At 47.6% G+C, this 19,774-nt stretch overlaps 1 protein-coding gene and 1 long non-coding RNA gene across 6 annotated transcripts in view; one reads left to right on the plus strand and one right to left on the minus strand.

The window, feature by feature from the left end:
* ARHGEF40 (Rho guanine nucleotide exchange factor 40) overlaps positions 1-17,808 on the plus strand; it is a 33,949-nt gene extending 16,141 nt beyond the window's left edge. For 2 of the 5 annotated variants that reach the window (XM_054993606.1, XM_054993604.1), the window contains exons 4-19: positions 269-389; positions 1,576-1,681; positions 2,288-2,386; positions 2,996-3,112; positions 3,861-3,959; positions 5,320-5,447; positions 6,689-6,806; positions 7,382-7,971; positions 8,559-8,805; positions 9,761-9,847; positions 10,270-10,494; positions 10,817-10,978; positions 12,351-12,513; positions 13,073-13,225; positions 13,317-13,420; positions 14,745-17,808. In XM_054993606.1, coding sequence (XP_054849581.1) covers positions 269-389; positions 1,576-1,681; positions 2,288-2,386; positions 2,996-3,112; positions 3,861-3,959; positions 5,320-5,447; positions 6,689-6,806; positions 7,382-7,971; positions 8,559-8,805; positions 9,761-9,847; positions 10,270-10,494; positions 10,817-10,978; positions 12,351-12,513; positions 13,073-13,225; positions 13,317-13,420; positions 14,745-14,840 — 2,615 coding nt within the window. In that variant the 3' untranslated portion in view covers positions 14,841-17,808. Of the gene's footprint in view, positions 1-268; positions 390-1,575; positions 1,682-2,287; positions 2,387-2,995; positions 3,113-3,860; positions 3,960-5,319; positions 5,448-6,688; positions 6,807-7,381; positions 7,972-8,558; positions 8,806-9,760; positions 9,848-10,269; positions 10,495-10,816; positions 10,979-12,350; positions 12,514-13,072; positions 13,226-13,316; positions 13,421-13,992; positions 14,099-14,744 lie in introns of those variants that run through there. The other 3 variants (XR_008597983.1, XM_054993605.1, XM_054993608.1) reach the window with 3 other exon arrangements.
* LOC129339014 (uncharacterized) lies at positions 5,469-14,834 on the minus strand. The gene is made up of 4 exons (XR_008597984.1): positions 14,723-14,834; positions 9,334-9,410; positions 6,869-6,973; positions 5,469-6,770 (listed from the first exon to the last, which is right to left on the minus strand). It is a non-coding gene; the product is annotated as an uncharacterized LOC129339014 (long non-coding RNA).
* Positions 17,809-19,774: the final 1,966 nt, after the last annotated feature.

The raw sequence follows: 19,774 nt of genomic DNA on the forward strand, positions 1-19,774 counted from the left end.
CTTCATTTATACCTGCTTTCATGGCTTTTGCACTGCATGCGGCGAATAATTCTCTCATATCCCCTTCCAGAGAACATGAGACCGTGTGCTTGGTTGGTGTATCATGGTGAACTTTGAGGGAGACAAACCAAGAGGCACTTCTAGATGAGACCCACATAAACCCCTCAGTGGGAATTCATCTTCCCTTTGCAAGGAAGGTGGAGGAGGAAAGAACGGCAAATTGGTACAGAGTTAGGCCTTATGATTTCCTTGTGTTTCATCCCAACAGGAGGAATGGACAGGGCTGGACGGCCTTTGTTGACTGTGGTGCCTCAGCCTATTCGAGATGGGCTCCCCCTAGGACAAGAAGTTCTGGTTAGGACCCTGAAATACTTGCACTCACTTCTCAGGTAAAAGAAAAAAGAAAAGAAACTGCCTCCAAGGGAAGAATTCCTAAGATGATTCACAAGAAATACATCACGTCAGCCTGTCTGGGTCAACTGCTGCATTTACAAATGTAAAGGAGATTTAAATGAGGCTGATTGTTGGGACTTCTCTAGGAAACAAAAACCAGTAAAATCGTTGGGTGGGGGGAGAGGTAGAAAATTTACAGGAAATTCCTCTCCACACCCTCACAAAACCACCATTCGGAGGAAGCTGCCAGGAGAAAACATAACAGTCAAACTGATTTGAAACCAATTTACAGTTGCAATGTTTTTGCATGTGAAAGTCAGTTGAGAAGGCTTTGGTTCCTATCGCTAATCAGCTGTTAACTGAGGTCCCGGTCTAGCCCTGCAGCAGAACAAGATAATGAGGTTAGAACTACCAACCTCAAGATGTGGCCTGGACTTCTCCAGGAATGACAACTGATCTCCAGAGATCGGCTTCCCTGGAGGAAATGACAGCTTTGGAGAGCCATCTCAACCAGATTCTGGTCAAGACCACTGCCTGTGCCGTAGTGGCCCCAGCCAGCATTGAACGCTCACAGCACTGTTAAAAGGCGTTCCCCATTGGGAACTCTCTCTGCAAAATAACACATTACTGAGGCAAACTTGGAGATGCCCATCTCATCTAGTTTGGCCCTCAGTGTTCTGCATGTGTAGACCAGGCCTCAGTTGGTAACTTTAAATCTATAACTGTAACTGATCTAATGAATGTGAAGTGCTTGGAACACTAAGTAAAATCACTATTATGTTAATTCTGCTGACTTCACTTAAGTGCCCCTGTTCCCATCAATTCCCCGCTCCTCCAGACAGACTTGGTAATAGCAAATCATGTTCTCCTCCTCTTATGTGTGCCCAATGTGCATCACAGCCACAAAAGAAAGGAACGAACAGATGTGCAAATGAGGGGGGGGGGTCTCAGTCTCACACAGCCTTTCCAATTGTAAAATGGATCTAATCAAGGCTCAGTGTAAAGAAGCACCGCTTGATAATAGTTCTTAGCAGGGTTTACAAGCGAAATATCCCAGCCCACTGTCATATGCTGTGGCTGCTGCTCCTCAGATGACCATGTGCTAATGCCTTCTGAGCAAGCCTGGCCTCCTGATGCGAACTGTGGCCTCGTTTCCCTCTTTTTTCTCCACAAACGTTCCAGGAAAGAGCAGGCGGCCTTGGGGATGACAGTGCTCTTGGATCTAAGCCAGGTGGACGACTGGGCCCTCCAGGCTCCTGTGCTTTTGCCAGCCTTAAGGACATTCCAGGTATGGAACTCTTTCTCCATGCCTCCCCCAAATCCTTTCCCCCTATTCCTCTGTGGGTCATGTTGTTGTGTCATGTCTTATGCCGTGTATTCTGTTGTTTATTAAGATGATGTTTTTGTTTTTTAAATGAACGATCACCCTCTCAAACAAATTGTTGCAATAAATTAAAATGAGGGTTTTTAAGTTTCCTTAGCTTAAACCCTCGAAATGATATGTAGGTACATTTGTCCCATCAAGTTCCAACTGACTTGCGGCCACCCCAGCAAAGGGTTTGCCAGAGCTTCCATTTGCAGAGTTTTCTCTGGTGGCCCCCCATCTAAGTACCAGGCTGCCTTCCCTTTGACTCAGAATGGTACTAGACTGAAATACTCTATTTCTAAAATATGATCAGGCCCAGGCTTTGATGGACTTCCAGGGGTCAGCAGCTGTTTGTGGATCCATCCCCATGAACTCTTAAAGCATCCAGTATCCTACAGATCACTGTAGACTTTATAGCTATATTTTGTGTACCCTTCAGCCTTAGAGAGTCGGGCCTTTCTGTATCATCATCCACTATACCTGCCCAACCCTATCTACTCGAATGAAAACATAGCCTTTCTCCCTCAGGAGGGTTCCCCACCACCTGTGAGTCAGCTGCTGGTGGTCCTACCCCTTGATGACCGATTTGTACCCCACGAAAAAGAGTTGGCCCTGGAACCTGCTGTGGTAAGTTTCCAGCCTTGCGGCAGCCTTGGTATCCATTTGTTAGATGAGCTGTATGTGAAGAAAAGGGACAAGAAGGGCAGAATCCAGAGACAGAATCCTGTAGAGAGGTAAAAGGTTTTTAAAAGGATCATGATGTGAACCCTGCTAATGACAGAAAAATTCTGAGCATGCAGCTCATGTTATCCTCACAATTTTAGCACCCCCCCCCCCAATTAGTCTTTGTATTTATTGTACCCAAGCATTTCACCCCACAGAGGTCTGTTAAGCAATACCACTACTTATGGATAGGGAGAAACATATCACACAATGTATTTCTATACACTTGATTGCTGTTCAGTCAACTCTAACGCCTTTTGTGCTGAAGCTACCGCTAAACTAGGCAATGTGTCAGGGTAGCAGCTAATAATGCTGGAAGATGTGTCAATGGCTGCCCCATGGATTGCTGCAGAGAAAAAGTGAGAAGCGGCCAAAAAAACTTCCTTTGAGCCAGAATCCAGAGGCTTACTGCATTATCTTTATACTGCAACATGCAGTGGGAATGGAGGGCTTTGGGTGGGACAGTATTGAAGGTGTTGGAATGTGTCTGAAATCAATCTCTTTCATCCACAGAAAGTGGTGGTTCTCTCTCCTTCTGAACTGCCCCGTTACGTGGCCCTGGACCAGCTGACTCCTGCACTAGGTGGGGTCCTGCACCATTCACCATGCAAATGGGTGGGGGCACGCCAGGTAAGAGAGATACCGAACAAAGTGGCCCTCATGGTGCCGTACTGTGCTCCCTCATGGAACCAATCGAGCCTCCCTCCAATCTGGGGCAAGAACCCACCATTGCTTGACTACTTAGGGCCAAACTGGACAATAAGGGTATCCCTTGGGATGCCCTCCACTTTGAAGTAGCGAGTTCCCAGTTGGGAACTCCTTTAAACTATGCCACAGGTGTCCAGTTCTGGGCAAAACCTCTGTGGCATGGTGGGGAGAGGAGAGGTCTTCCCTTCACTGTTATTTTGACATGAAATGATGCTGGGGAAAACATATGGGCAAATAAAGCTCCTCCAGTGCTGTTTCAGGTCAGCAAAACAGCATAAGGGAGGCAGGATCCCTTTCGTCTCCTGCACTGTGACTAGAATCAGGCCCCTCAGGTGCAGTTTAAGGCAATTTCAGGCTGGGAGCTCATTACTTCAAAATGATGGGCACCCCTGAGGACACCGATATCATCTAGCTGGGCCATTATTATCCTCAGCCACAGCCCCTACTGACTTCCAGCTTATCCCTGAAAACTACAAGAACCTTCTTCTCCCACAACTTCATCCAGACCCTGAGCTATCCTTACAACTCACATGAGCCCCATGTCCTCAGCCACAAGTACTGAATGTCCAGGACTCTGTGAAATCCTGGAGCAAGGGAGCTGTTCTAGGTGACCTTTTACATGTATTCAAGCGCTGCCATTTTGTGAGGAGCACTCTCTCTCTTTTCACAGGCTCTTGAGCAACTGCAGACACTCTGCTGTAGTGTGCTAAAAGCCGTGTGTGAAGCCAAAGCCCATCTCCAGGCAGTGGGAACAGCGTCAAATCAGAAGGTAGGCCTGCTCCAGAGATCCTTAGGCTGCATAATGTAGCACCTCCCACAGTATATATAGCTTGCTTGCCCTAACAGCTACCCTGAGAAAACAACGTTCAGCCCCACTTTTGTCTTTGATTCATGCCCTTATTGCGAAAATCCAACTGTTAATGAATATAAGCAATAGAGGCCCTCAACAACTGGGGGCACTTCTAGATTCACACCCATTTTCCTCTTGTAGTAACCGAGTGAATATCAATGTGCTCATTGTCTTCGGTATCCAAGCATTCCGGCTGCTTCAGTTCTAGCAATAGATGCACTGCGCTTAATTTACATTAATCTTAAAAATAGGAATATAGCACACAGCAGCTCCATTAAAAGGACTGATACCTTTCAGTGCAGTCCTAAGAAGAGCTACTTTTCTCTGGATGACGCTGTTTGTGCAAGTTACATTTTTCAAAGATACTGTCACAATTGCGAGGCTGAAAACCGGAGACCTACTTCTCACTGAGGCAGACACCAAACCTGACTTTGGGCTGTATTTCTTCAGTCACATGGGGGCTGATGTGATGGAAGTCTCCTCAAAGCAAAGCAATTCCCCCACACAACGGACACTAGCATTTGAAGGAGAAACTACCTTATAACCTATCTTTCTGACACCTTGTGGTCTTTCGGCAGAGAGTTGGTTTGTTTCCACCTGCTGAAAAGTGGTCTCAAAGAGATACATCAGTAAAGAGATAGGGACCACAGACTATACTACTGTGTGCTGCTACGTACTATCTGTTGCTTTAAGCATGATCCGAATGGGTAGTTCTATGTTGTTTAATATGTCAGTCTTAGAATTGCTTATGCTGTGTTTTGGCATATCTTCAACTCTGCATTGGATTTCTGCTGGTTTTAAATCTCGCAAATTTGCATTTATAGACGCTATTACATTGTTTATTGAAATTCCATTGAAATTGACTGTGCTGACTCACACGGCATAATCTGCCTTGAGTTTCAGTGAGAAAGGCAGACTATAAATAATGTAAATAAATACATATATAATAAAACAACCCACTCAAACAATTGCTGCCTTGGTGCAAAATAAGTGTAAACATCTTAGGAACTGGCGCACCCAAGCTAGATTTCCAGTGATTGCAGGAATGGGGTTTTACTGCCCTTCCTCCTGACTGACAGACTCTGAGAACACACAAGAAGCCTGGTGTTGTTGTGGTGTGGCTATTTGGTGCATTAATTGATGGCCGGGTCGGACACTGATACACTGTTTTACGATGTTGTTGTTTACCTGTTTGTTGTTGGGGGCAGAGGGCCTGCTTTGCGGGCTCCACCTCCACCTCCTTTATCCTGCCATGTTTACCAGCCTCTCCTCCCTGCAGGAGCCATCAGCACAAATCGCCTCGCACCAGGAGACGATGCAGAAACTGCTCTTGGAGCCTCAGCTCCTGGAACTCCAGCGCCGTGGTGGAGCCTTGCTGGCACAACTGCCTGTCCTGGGGCCACGCAGGTGAGGACTGGAGCCCAGCAGGAGACTGCCCTTTGCCATCTCCTTCACCCCTTCTGTGTTCATTATTTCTTTATTTACTTCATTTTATATGCCACCTTTCTCCCCTGTGGGGACCCACGGTAGCTTGCATTGTCCTCCTTTCCTGTGTTTTAGCCTCACACAAGCCCTGTGAGGTAGGTTAAGCTAGAGAGTGTAACTGTCCCAAAGTCCCCCTGCAAGTCTCCATGGCAGAGTGGAGATTCAAACCTGGGTCTCTCAGATTCTAGTCCAACACCATCCACTAAACCACACTGGATGGCAGTGTATTGAGGCAAATTTCTTCCAGAATTGCTGCTTTTCAGCACAGTTAAGTCAAGCAATTATAGCACCAATTGACCCACAGTCCACTTCAGTGTTGTTCAGTTAGCTGTCCTGCACTTTGAATGAACCCTGTAGAGCAGGGTGCTGGAGGTGACTCTACTGCATGTTTCAAGGTCTGTAAAGTCTGTCTGTGCACTCCAGGGTTGGTCTCAACATAGAAGCAAACTCGGCAGCAGCCTGGGGAGCCAAATTTCCAAGGGCATCTCTCTCAGCGACATCTATGTCTTAGAAAGAGACAGTAACTGCTTGCATTGCAGTGATGGAAAAGATGCACAGAGGCAACTTGGCAGCTCACTGGCTGGACAGCATGCCCTTTATTCTGAGAGATCCAAACACCATTTATCACCCAGACTACAGACAGAGTTATAAAAGGGAAGGAGGCAAAGAAGGGACAGTCACTGACAATAAGAAAGCAGTGTCCTGGTCAGTTCTGGATCAAGAAGCATGCTGTTTATGAATTTAGGGAATTTATAGCCCTTTTCCCTCCTCAAGGCAGTTCACCACAGAAATCAATGGGGTTCAGCCATTCTGAGGCACAAACTAAATGCTGCATATAGATATACATCACAAAGCCCTGAAGGACTAATTTTTGTTAAGAAAAGCAACTTTGGGAAGCTGCACTCTTTTGCAGTACAGCCATATGTAATTCTTTCCCCCACCAACCATTTTGCACTCCAAGTGGACCCCACAAGCTACATAATACAAAATGGCTGGGAGAGAAATCATTTTTACCTGGTGGCTCCTAAATATGTTATATTCCCCCTCCTCCAGTCTCCACTGGCCCCCATCTGATCCTTGCAAGTTGTTCCTTCTCCTCCTGCCAGGATACTACCCTAATGTGATAAGCAGAAGCCAGAATGACCCACTGTTTCTCTCTGTAGCGCCGAGACTGTGGCTGTCACGAAGCTCTACCAAGAGGTGGATGAGGCCCTTCACAGTTTGGTCCAGCTCAGCAACCGGCGCCTGGAGGTGTTACAACAAGAGTGGGAAAATACACAGGTAATTTCTGAGACAGCAGCTGTAAGGAAGCTGGGGCCCCCAGGGCCAAGGTCAGAACTTACTTTGGTGGGCTCTTATTAATGGTAGGCTTGTGTTTGTCTTCTTTGAAGACTGAGCTGATGAAGAATCGGTCTCCTCCCAACCTCTGAAGGTTATCCTTCCATTCCCTATAGGAGAGTGAAACAGTGAAAATAAAGGCTGGAAAAATTGGATGGATATTGTCAGAAGCCAGTTTGGTGTAGTGGTTAAGAGCAGTGGGACTCTAATCTGGAGAACTGGGTTTGATTCCCCACTCCTCCGCTTGAAGCCAGCTGGGTGACCTTGGGTCAATCACAGCTCTTCCCAGATCCTGGGAGACGTGGGTTTAAATCATGGAAGCTTGCGGGGTTACCTCGTGTCAGTCACATAGCATCAGCCTGACCTACCTCACAGGGTTGTTGTGAGAGGATGGTGGCGGGGAGAACAATGTTCTAAGCTGCTCAGAATCTCACCCCCTGGTGGGGGGGGGAGAAAAGCAATTGTGTTTATTTGTAAACAAAAGATTGCTAGTCTTGCCTGTATCTCATCCAATGTAGGCACAAGAGCAAACCATGGAAGAAAAAATAAGTTTACAAGGGACTGGCGGCACCATAGAAGAGAAGAGGCTGACTGAAAGGTTGGCGGAGGGAGCATCCCTGGAGAGGATGCTACTCCTGAGCCCCAAGTTCCAAGGGAAGATTCAGGCCGTGCCAGAAGCCGTCCCTGCCCCACGGCCCCGTGCCTGCAGCATCAGCTCCTCCTCCTCACCAAAACATGGCTGGGGCCTGAGTGCCAGGTTTGGCTCCTCCTGCAGCCTGACCTCTCTCTTCCAGCCACACCCCAGCCCCAAGGCCTCTCCCTGTTGTTCCCCTACTCGAAGCAGTCCCCTGGACAGCAGCAAGAAAAAAGGAGGTCCTCCTGCCAGCCCCCAGATGCTCTTGTCTCCCGCCTCTCCCCTGGCACTGCGAGCCCTGAGCGATCCAGGACGTCCCAGTGTGCACATCCGCGGCCTAGAGGTCAGCAGCCGTGAACTGGCAGATAGGAGCTGTTCGCCCCGCGAGCATGTGCTGTTGAGTCGCAGTGGGACTCATGTTGCTGAAGCGCCCTGGGGAGCCACACCACGCACGGAAAGAAGGCGCTGTCTTGGGTGAGTCGAGGAGCAGGCAGGAGGGGAGGAGGTTTCCGTCACCTTTTATTGCTCAATTGCAGTTCAGGTTAGGGCAGAATGAACGGCAACACAATTGCTTTGCATCTGTCAGGGGATAAGTATGCAATCCTGGCTGGTCCATGTGCTAGAAAGTCCAAACAGCACCTATTAATTACCTGAAAGGGAGGTCAAGTTATTTCCTAGGACTGTAGTCCAGAAAAACGGGGTCATCTTAAATTCTCAAATAAATTAGTTATGTATGGTAATTTAAAAAATCTTTTGGGGATAGGGGGCTGTTTTAAATTCAAGATTGTCTTCCTTCTGGGGAGATAACAGATGGTGACAGGGGCACAACCCTTCAGGTTGTTCTCCTGTGTGAGCCTCATTCCCACAAACAGAAGTTGCACAAAAGCTCTCTTGAGTGCCTGATGGACAGATGTATCTCACCTGCCTTGCCACTTGCAGCAGCACCTAAAATCTGCACCTAGCTTACCCACTCGCTAGCAGTATATCCTTGTTTGAACTTTCCACAGACTGTTATAATGCTAAGTGTGAGACCCCTTCCCATCCCCCCCTTTTCCCCCCAGGGTCCAACAGCAGCTTCTGGCTGAGATGCTGGAGTGTGAGCGGGAGTATGTGGGTGCCTTGGCCCAGCCTTTGTCTCTGGCCCCGGAACCTGGGGGACAGGTCTTGCCCGTTGAGCTGAGATGCCTGGGCAGTGCTTTGCGGGCCACGCGGGACCAGCTGTTGGCCTTCCATAGCAGCAGCTTCCTCAGCGAGCTGGAGGGATGCATGAACCACCCATCGCGCACCGGGGGCTGCTTCCTGCGTCATGTGAGTGCCCCACCATGGATGATAACCCACTGCTGTTGCTTCCACTCCACAGCATGCTGAGGGCCGGTGTCCATCCCCACCCCTCCCCTCACTCCTGCTGATGAAACCTCCTTAATCATATGGTTCAATTTGCAACAAGGCTCCCTATGGCTTAGCCCTCAGAAGTATTCCCCCCTGCCCAGTGCTATGGAGTATGTGAAGTAGTAATAAAGAGAAGAGCACTTCTGAGCATGTGTAGAGTGCCTTTCGCCTCTCTCTGCTTAACTATAGCCACCCCACACACAGCTGGCAATTAGGGGCAAGTGCTTCCAAGCAAGGGGGCATGATTTCCACACAAGACAAAAGCCCTGTTCCTCCACACATCTCCTTTTAGAAATGTAGTTTGACCTCACACTACTTTGCGCCATGGAAGCTTGCTCCATTTTGAGGGTATCTGCTGATATTTACCTCAGAATAATTCCCAACGGGCAACTACAGATTGACTGTGAGGAGTAACTGGACCAAGCTTAAAAAGAAAGCAAAACCAACCTAATCCACTTGCAGTGCCTCCTTATACAATAACCCAGCACTTCTTTCCCAGTCTTTGCAGCAAGTTGAACCTTCCTCTGAAAGCAAACAAACAAATAAGTAGCATTGGCACTCAGAATAGTGGATGATTGGTCTTCACATTCTCCCATATTTTTATAGTATGTAAACCAATTCTTTAACATTGCATGCCATGTTTTCCTCAGCTGTTCCTAAAAGGCACAGCAGCAGGGCACAAAAAAGGTATCCCTGTCCTTTCTGCATATCTCCAGTTCACACTTTGCCATTAAAAAATTGGGGTGCCAAGGAAAAAGGAATAATCACTTGAACAGTCTCCTGGTTTCGCCTTGGTCTGTCACAGCAACCAGGTTTCCTAGACTGCTGCTAGGCTGGGTGAGTGAGAGAGCCTTTTTTCTCTCCTACCTTGTAGGGGGAGAAGTTTCAACTCTATGCCATTTATGCCAAAGATCACCACAAGTTCCAGGCCACCCTGGCTTCACTTCGAACCACCAGCAAGGTAGGATCTGTGACCACGAAGAAATGGAACAGCAAAGTTGAATTTTGTCCTTGGGAGAAGCGAGATTGATGGTTGATAAAAGAAAAGCTTTGCCTTGTAATGGATTCTTCACATTTGATGTTCACCCTCATGGGGAAATGTTCATTCTGGCGCAGAGATAATGGATGCTAGTCTGTCATGAGGAAACTGGCCTGTTGCTAGCTGACCATCTGTAAGGAGCCAACTCCGCCTCTGAGTGTTTGCATGTGCTCTGCTGCATTTGGGAATTGGTATCTGGCTCCATGGGAGCCAGGATTCCAGGGTTTCCCAGCACATGGATGAAAACAAGGGGCTTGGATGTCAAATCTCTTTGGCTCTTCTTCAACAAGATTGTGGGCCACTGCTGTGCCACATTCAGCTGCCTCCTTTCCTTCTCCTTTCAGAAGGGACCGATAGAGCTGCGTGAGCATGGGCAAATGGCACGCGCCTTGTGTGAGCCCTTGGAACAGCTGGAACGGTACCGGCGCTTCCTGGGTGAGCTGCTGCGCGAGTGTGACCTCGAACGGGGGCCTGACCGCCAAGCCCTGCAGGAGGCCCAGCAGCTGCTGGAGGCCCAAGAGCAGCGAGGCAGGGACCTGCTGGCTGCCGAGCAGATCCGGGGCTGCGAGGTGAGCGCATGGGTGCTCCCAGCATGTGCCGCTACATCCTCCTTCCTATCAGTTACCCTCGTACATGTGCTGCTTCCTCCCATGCCAGTTAACACCATACCAGACTGATTTATCCCTGTTCTTTGGTGCTTTCTTTCCTGGGCAGTTTATCTTTTGTCACGTTTTGCCCTTCCTGCAGCGTGTATGTGTGGGGAGGTCAATGCTTTGGGTATAGTTGGGAGGAGCACCCTGCAAGCAAATGGGACAAGTGCCATTTCTGTTGCTCTTGGTGGGGGGAAGGATTGACTTCATTCATCTGATCAGTGCTTCTGTGTCCCTGCAGATGAAACTGTCTGAACAAGGGCCACTGCTGCAGCGTGGTGAGCTCACCATGGTGTGCGGGCGCCGCAAGTGCCAGCGACACACCTTCCTCTTTGAGCGGCTGCTTCTCTTCACTAAGTGCAAGGGAGCTGAGGGTGGCTATGTCTGCAAACAGGCCTTGCAGGTGGGCACGGTAACCCCTTCCCTGGCACTGAGTGCTATACAGCGCTGGCAGGAGAACAATGCTTCACAACACAGACCTCAGTAGTTCAAGCTGCTGGGAATTGCCTTTTGGAATAGGATTCCTGACAGTTGCCTGTTTAGTGCAATGTGCATATCTTTCAGATATACCTATTTGTTTTATTTATTAACTTCATTTATATACCATTCTCCCTATTAGGGACCCAAAGTGACTTACACCATTTTCCTCCATTTTATTTTTATAGCAACCTTGTGAGGTAGGTTAGGCTGAGAGATAGTGACTGGCCCAAGGTCATTCCATGGCATAATGAGGATTTAAACTTGGGTCTTTCAGATCATAGTCTGATGTTCTAACTGCCACACCACATAGGCTCTGGCATCTGACATAAAGCTGGAAGGGATTTATTTAGTTATTAATCCCCCTCTTTCCTCACGATACCCCACTCGGTGTAGTGGTTAAGAGTGGCAAAACTCTAATCTGGAGAACCAGGTTTGACTCCCCACTCTTCCACTTGAAGCCAGCTGGGTGACCTTGGGTCAGTCACAGCTTCTCGGAGCTCTCTCAGGGCCAAGCTACACATGACGAAAGACACTTGCCTGGCAAGTGGATTGAGTGGAGGGCAAGTGAACAGGGAGAAATACACTTGCCATTCAGGTGTCATTCGTCATGTGTAGCTTGGCCCTCAGCCCCACCCACCTCGCAGGGAGATTGCTGTGGGGATAATAATAACATACTTTGTAATCCACTCTGAGTGGACGTTAAGTTGTCCTGAAGGGCAGTATATAAATCAAATGTAATTATTATGTTATTAAAGTGGTTTACGATATTGTTCTGCTTTCTCAATTATATCCTCACAATAGTAACCCTGTGAGGCAGCTTACATTGACAGATACTGGCCTAGCAAGCTTCCATGGCAGAGCTGGGGTCTGAGCCTGCGCCTCCCATATCCTCATACGACACTCTTAAGCACTTACTCCATACTGGCTTAAGAATTGTAACAAAATGGTGGGTGAAACAACACATCTAAGAAAATGGATTTATCAGAGCATCAGGCTGAAAGGGAAAAATGAAATTCATTAAAGATAAGAGGTACAGCATTATGTACTAGGAAGAAACATACAGAACTGGGGGCTATGGGGAACTGGCTAACCCGATACGAGAAGAATCCAGTGTCTCAGAAGCGAGGAGACCAGAATTTTGATGGCTACGTAAATCCTTTTAGCCTAGTGGTTCTTCTCTTCCCCTTCTGTACTCCTTTCCACTACATTAGGATGCCTCACCTTCCAGTTGCCACAGGCCCAAATGGAGCATCTATCCTCTTTCCATTAACCACTCCCTCTCTCTTTTTGCACAGACAGCATCTATGGGGCTGACAGAGAGTGTGGGGCCCAGCGGTGTACGCTTTGAGCTGTGGTTTGGACGGGGACCAGCCCGACAGGCCTACACACTGCAGGCACCCTCTGCTGAAGTCAAGCATCAATGGACAAGTGTTATAGCCCAGCTGCTGTGGAGACAAGGTGTGTATGGGTGGTCAGGGATGTCTAGAGGCTGGGATCAGAGCTAAAGGATCCTGGCAACCACTACTTTCACTTCAAGAAACTTTTCCCGTGCTTTACTTTTTGTGCTGAGAGAATGAAGTCAGCTGGGGTCCAGGAGTATTGCCTCCTTTTTGAAGATGCAGTAACCCCATCCTCTTTGAAGAAACCTCCTACTAAATGGAATTGTTAGCAGAGGAAGGCCTGCTCTAGGGGATGCTTCTGACAGGAGGTCTGTTTCATCTATAGAATGTGGAGTCAAAGAGAATTCTGAGATTATCTTCCTGTGCCATCAATGAGCAAGGTCTTCTTTACGTAAACAACATAGGCAATGCATTTTTGTATGTAAATTGGTTTTTTTCTCACTCTCTTTCTCTCTCTCTGAATCTGCACTGTCCCTAACAACTATAGTTCTTGTCTATGCAAATTGAAAATTGAAGGAGGTTAGGAAGAGGGCAGACTGGAATAGTGTTTCTGTTTGGTGAGGTGGGAGAATTCAGCTGAGGGAAAAACGGTCTTGAATTCTTCTCTCTCCCCTCAGCTGCCCATCCAGCTATCTCGATGTGCGTATCCTCCTGCCCAGCCCAGCGTTTGGCCCCCCTTGGCCTTGGTCCTGGACCCCCTTCTGGGCTATCATTGCCTGGCCACGTTGAGGAAGAGGAATGGGACCTAGATGTCAAGCCTATCCCAAGAGGTGAGGATGCTGCTCTTCTCACGTCTTCCGAGGCGTTCTTAGAGATTGTCCTCTCCATGCTTTCTCATATCTTTTCTTCTGTTCCCCCTAGCTGAGACCTCTGATTCAGAAGAAGCCTCTCCAAGCCACCGAGAACCATCTAGCCTGGCAAGATCATTGCCTGGGAGTAGCTCCGCTGTGGGGCACCACCAGTCGGTGAGTGCATACAATTCCAATTGGGTCTGTCATGAAGGAGTCTGTGGGCCCGCTTATACACTCAGCAGAACCAACATGGCACAGCTTTTCCTTTGCGGCTTTTCCAAGGTGGGGTTTGCATCACTGAATGCTTTGCCAGCAGGAGGAACTCCTTGGCTGTACAGAACTAGAATGCCAAGGAAAAGGGTTCATGCTTGAGTTCTCCCTGGCAAGCTAGTTTCTTTCATGTGTCGTCCATTCTGTTTTTCTCATGGGAAACTGTTACAAACACTACCCCTGCAACCTAAAGTAGTACATTCCAGGAAAGGCTGATTCTGCTGAACGTATAAATTGATACTAAGATGCCTATTTCAAGAATTCAAGCATCTCAGCCAGAAAGCTACTCATAGGCTTCTCATAACTATGTCGCCCACACTGATCCAAACCACAAGGGCAAGAGACAGACCCTTCTGTCTTAGGTGCTGATAACCACAAGGTTGTTTGTCTAAACAGACCTTTGTGCGTTTACATACCAGATTGCATGACATTCCTATTCCACCCTAAAATTTCCCTCTCCTCTTTCTCCTCCCCAGGGTTCACCATGTTGTCCCTGATAGCCTTGTGTATGTTTTCTTTATTTGCCAGAGCTCTGGCGCTGCCGGCGAACCAGTGACCCCACTTTGAGGTTGTGGCGGCCAGGTACAACGCCCATGCCAAACTTCTCTGCCTTTGGGCACCCTGTTTCCCCCCATGTTCTCTCAACGTCTCCCCCCAAGTGTAACACACAGCATTTCTCCATGTCTTTCTCTCAGTCTTTATTTCCAGGGATAACTTTCCCTCACTGCAGAACTTCCCTCAGTTTCTGTTCAATGTGTGATTGTACGCCCAGGCACTTTTTTAACCTGTATGCTTTTCTCCACCCTGCAGCTTCTCTTTGTCTTCTGTGCCACCTCACTGGCCTTCCAGTTGTCTTTGTGTTACTATTCTCATTTAAATTCACCTGATGTCTGTAGTGCTGGCATAGCGTTATGGCTAACAGTGCAAGCTGCAAAAATCGCTGATTCAAATCTAACCTCAGGCATGAATTCACTGGGATTACCTTAGGCAAAGCTGCTATTTCTCAGCCTCTGATTTGCAATACGAGAAAAATTATACTGAGTGACTGCAGTGATTACTGTGAAATCGTTTGAAGACTCAACACTCAGTTTAACAGAATGGTGGGTGCTGTGCAGAATGCAGAAATGGCAAGGCCCCTCTTTGTGGGCCTGCAGTTTATATTTGGTAGACAAAATCAAAATGGAATTTTTTTTTCTGGGTACTCACCAGACTCTTGTTTCTTTTGTAGCGTTGGGTGTGGAGTCTGCATCGGAAGCTCTTTTCCCCAGGCAGCCACGGACGGCAGGATTCAGTCCCCCGAGGCTCTGGGAACAGGACAGTCTGAACCTCACAGTGCCTCGGGGGGAGGGAAACGCATGGTTGCTTGTGTCCGTGACATGCTCCCACCAAATTGTCTGATGGCTCTCCCATGCTCCCCTATCTGCTGCCATCCCACAGGAATACCAAGCTTCCTCGGCCTCTATCTAACTCTGAGAGGGCTCTGAACTGCCTGAGAGCATCCATCCAGTGCCTTTTCCACCATTTTTTTGAGAATTACTGGAGATTACTGGCCCAGCCGATGCTGCAGCTGGTGAGAGAGGTTATATGCCCAGGTAAAGGCCAAACCAAAGAGCTCTTTGTTGACCATGGACATGATAAACTGGAGGAATGTAGAACCAGCCCCCTTCAACCGGGGCTGATGCCCAGAGGGTACTGAATGCTCATTTGCCTAGTGTCCAGTCCCAGGCCAGTTGGTATTATGAGAGAGGAAGGGAAGAATCTGGGTGACAGCTGCTGGGCAAATGACAGGAATCACTCTTTGAACCACATCCAGGTTCTCTCAAGAAGAAAAGAGGTGCATCTGGGTGGCATGATGGGCAAAATTAACATATTGCTACAGGACATGAATTTTCCCCTGCCCTCATTTAAAGGAGTTCAGAAATAGCCCAGAGAAACTGCAGAGCCACATAAGTTAAAGAAATAATGCAGCAATATTTACGGTGCTGAGGTTTTCAGGGTAGCAGCTGTTAATTTCTGATGCCAGTGACTAAGAAGCCTAATTAGAGCCAAGCTACGTGATCTAGCACATGACAGATCTCCCAGGACTGTACCACTTCAGAATACAAGTGGGGGACTTGCATGTTTGGATATCCCTGAAGACTACCTGCACACAGAATGGGTAGATGCCAAAGAGAAGGCTTCAAGCTGGTATACTATTTTTTTTTAACTTGCAGTGAGTTTTGACAAACTAGAGTGTTCGGTAATGTAACACCCACACAACCACCCACTAGATTTGGTATTTTTGTCTCCACTTGCATCTTTCAGTTTGCTTTTGAGGTAGTAAAGCCTGCGCATAGTGATCTTATGTTATACGAATACTTTTCCTCATTAGAACAACAAAAATCGTAATATGAACACTACTGTATTAACTTCACTTATACCCTAGTGGGGACCCAAAGCAGCTTACATCATTGTCCCCTTCTCCGTTTTATTCTCACAACAACCCTGTATAGGGATAGGGTAAAGACTGGTGTGACTTGCCCAAGGTTCAATGGCAGAGTTGGGATTCAAACTTGGGTCGAATGGAGAAAATTTTGAGCTACTTCTTGGGGCTGTTTGCTCTGTGGACACCTCTGCAGTGAAGTTGCCCTTTTGTTTATGGTATACTGTGGCCTGGATTATGGGTATTTAAAGAGCTAGAAAATGGTGTGCTGTATATTAAGTTGGGGTGGTAGTTTCAGTGGGGTTTTTATCCATCCAGACTTCCAGGATACATATGTCTTATTTTTCTCTACATGGTAGTTTGAGTTTTTGCTAACCTAGCTCCCTCAGCAGAATATGTTCAGCATTTAAACCCAGGATCTATCATGTAGAAGGTGCACAAACATTTGCCCACATGCAAAAGTCATTAAAGCCACTATGTGCATACCTTGCTGCTTAAAAAGCAGATATAAGAAGCTTTAAAAGATGCAAATAGAGAACTATGTGTGTGTGGCAGGGGAATACATTTTTGTAAAAAGGGAATTGTGTGCAGAACAGGTAGTGTTCCTGAGAAATTCACAACTTAGGAATGTTTTCAAACATGATGCTAAATGTGGTTGTTGTGCAATGACAATTTCTTCCACTTTGTTCAAATACTGGGCTGTCTATCCATATCAGCTCCAAAGATTTTAACAGCATAGTTGTCCATGCTTTGGTGCAGCTCACTATTAGAGAGTGATAGGTTTACAACACCCCTTTCCCATTACTTAGCATAAATTCCCCCAAACAGAACCACTTTTTGATAGGCCTGGTGCTAGCTTGTCATTTACCCTAACCACTAGAGGCAGATCAATGTACAAACAAAAGTTGGCATAATGCGCCTAGTTTTCACGGATGAAATGGTAAACGTGTCTGCACTGTACCAATTAAAGGTGTAAGCTCACATGGTCAAATGCTCCTCCATATTTTTTAAAATAAAATCCCTCCACTTAGGAAACTAGCATGCCAGAGAGAAGTCTAGGCAAGAACCATTTTCTGACACTGAATTTTCTGGGCAGGATCAAAGATTATGCTGGTTGTCATGGGGTCTACATAGACAAAAGCCACATTGGACAGGGGCTGTAGTAAGAATTGGGCAAGATTGAACAAAAAAGCTGGCTGGATTTCCACCCACTACTTGCAAATGGGGTATTGTTGTATGGAAGAGCATTTGGTCATATGAATTTACACCTGTAGACTGTGGTCTGATGTGACAGACTTTAATTGTATGAGAAAATACATCAACAAAAAGCCTTATACTCAAAATGAGAGCATCCATAACTGTCTGTGTCGGCTTCAAATTAGTTAAAAAATTGTTTTAGCACTATGTACTAAGGACAAAGTAAGGAAGGAGCTTAGGGTAATGTTTTATTTGGGGAAGCCAGAAGCCCCAGTCAAGAAGGGCTTTTATACTGTTCCCATAAAAGGGGGCCCACCACAGAGGGACTGCTTGGCTGCCTGGGAAGCCAGAGCGCTAGGGCTCCGGCTTCTGAGAAATTAAATAGCATTCTTTAACTGGAACATGCAGTGTTTGAAGAACTGCAAGCCACCCAGAGTGTTCTTCAGGCCCAGGTGTTAACAAAAGCTGTTTGGGAACAGGCCAATTTGTAATGCATTTGAGGTATGCTTTTTCACTCCAGCTGCCCATGAACCGAAGCCTCTGTAAGGTACTAAGCAAAACACACTGGGTTTCTGTAAATTACCATTGCCAACTATGTAATCTTGTCAAAATAATCAGTCAGGTTTGTCTAACAAGACATTATTATTTTATATAAAAAGCATGCTGAACCATATTAGTGATTTCTGTTCTTCAGTTTCTCAGCTGCAAAAGGTACATCTCTCATCATTTTACCATGGTTCTTTATAAACTTAAACCGGGATATGATTTGCCGGAACCATTTCACTCCTTCAGTCCCTTCTGTAATAATAATTATAATAATAATGGAACCAGCAATTTATTACCAGCTTTATAGAATTTTTCGTGACTAGTGCGCATTTGTTGGGAGTATTAAAAGGTAAAGGCTTTCTTGCAACTGTAAGATATTTGTCTGCAAACATGCATGCCCACTTGGAAGTAAATCCTATTGCAAACAGTGGGACTTACTTCTGAGTAAACATGGTTAGAATACGCCTTGTTTGTTTATATTAGTGCATACCTGATGAGCCCTTTTTTTCCCTATAGACAAAACAGGGTACTTAAGACTATTGTCAGCTCCCATTTTGCCTTCCCTGGCTAAAGCTCTCCTCCCAATCCCTAAGGGGAGGAGGCAGGAGGCACACAATGCCTGGTGTAGCTGACCCCTCTTCATGGGCTTGTCTGTCCTATAGGTATTCAGCTGCTGTACACTCTCCTCCACACTTTCTGGGGAGGTCGATAGAACCTGACCTGTGGTTGCTAGGCAACCAAAATGTGCCTCTTCCCATCCCTTTGCCTGAACTGACCTGACCAGCCACACTAAGAGGCCCTCCCAGCAGGCCTCACACCCCGGGCCCAACATCCTGGCCCTCCTCATCTGTAATAGTGTGCCAAAACTGATGCTTCTTGATTTTTTCTCATCAGTTGCGCCTCCCCTCCATCAGCTTGACCCAGCCATGATGTGGCGGCGATGGAGTAGTGTTTTGTCCACTCCTCTATATCTCTGCCACAACCAAACAAAACCAGCAATGCCAAGGGACACCCTGTCCCCTCTTCTTGCCAAGGCAGAACAGACAATGCCAAGATTACAGCACCAATGACTGATAAGCAACAGAGGCTGTGCCTTCATCTACTGTGGTGCTGCAGTGTGGACCATATTAGTCTCTGCCAAGCTGCTTGTGCCAATCCAATGCTCCCCTTCCCCATATGACAGCACATGAGAACAGACAATGCCGTGCTGAGCTACGCCTGGTTAGCATTCCACTTCCGCCTCCCCTGCAAACGGCACCCTCTATCATCCAAAACAACAGCCTGTGCCAAGATCATTTTTTTTTCTCCCAACAGCGGAGCAGACAATGCTTCGCTGTGCCAAGATGGTGCCCTCCCCCCAGCAGAGCAGGCTGAGACAAGCTGATCCTCTCTCTCCGGCACAGTGGCCCCTAATCTGCTTCCACTACAACAGCGCTGTTTGCTTGGCTGTGCCAGGGGAGCAAATTCGATGCCATGGCAGGGCCCCCCCTCTCAACACTGCTGTGCCTCCCACGCCTAATCCAATGTCCTTCTGCAACCCCCATCCGAATACTATTTTGTCATTCCCGTGACCTAATCCTAGTATAGATTTAGGTAGATACCCGTGTTGCTCTGCAGTATTCGAGTCCAGTTAGCACCTTGGAGACCAACAAGATTTTCGGGGTATCTGAAGAAGGGGGTTCTGGCTCTCGATAAGTTCTCACCTTGAAAATCTTGTGGCCACTCGACTCAAATCCTGCTCCCACCCCACTTGCCCCTTCCCAATCACCATAGCCGAGAAGGCAATCCCTGGTGGCGCCAGCCAGCCAGCCATTCTTAGGGCTTTTTCTTCCTCTCTTCTTTTGCTCTCTCGGCCTTGTCTGTGCCAGACGACTGCCTCGTCCTTCCTCCCCCCCCCGCCCCCAGTCCCGTGGCCCCCTCCCTAGGGGCAGGGCTGCCCCCTCCGCGCCCGGCCGAGCGAGAGCGCACAATGGAGCCGGGCAATCCCTCGCCGCGCAAGGCTCAGAAATGCAAATCGCTGCCGCTGCCTGCGGCTCCGTACAATGGAAGGGAGGGAGGAAGGGAGCGAGAGAGAGAGAGGGAGGGAGGAAGGA

Source organism: Eublepharis macularius, chromosome 12, assembly GCF_028583425.1.
Source record: "Eublepharis macularius isolate TG4126 chromosome 12, MPM_Emac_v1.0, whole genome shotgun sequence".
NCBI lineage: Eukaryota > Metazoa > Chordata > Lepidosauria > Squamata > Eublepharidae > Eublepharis > Eublepharis macularius.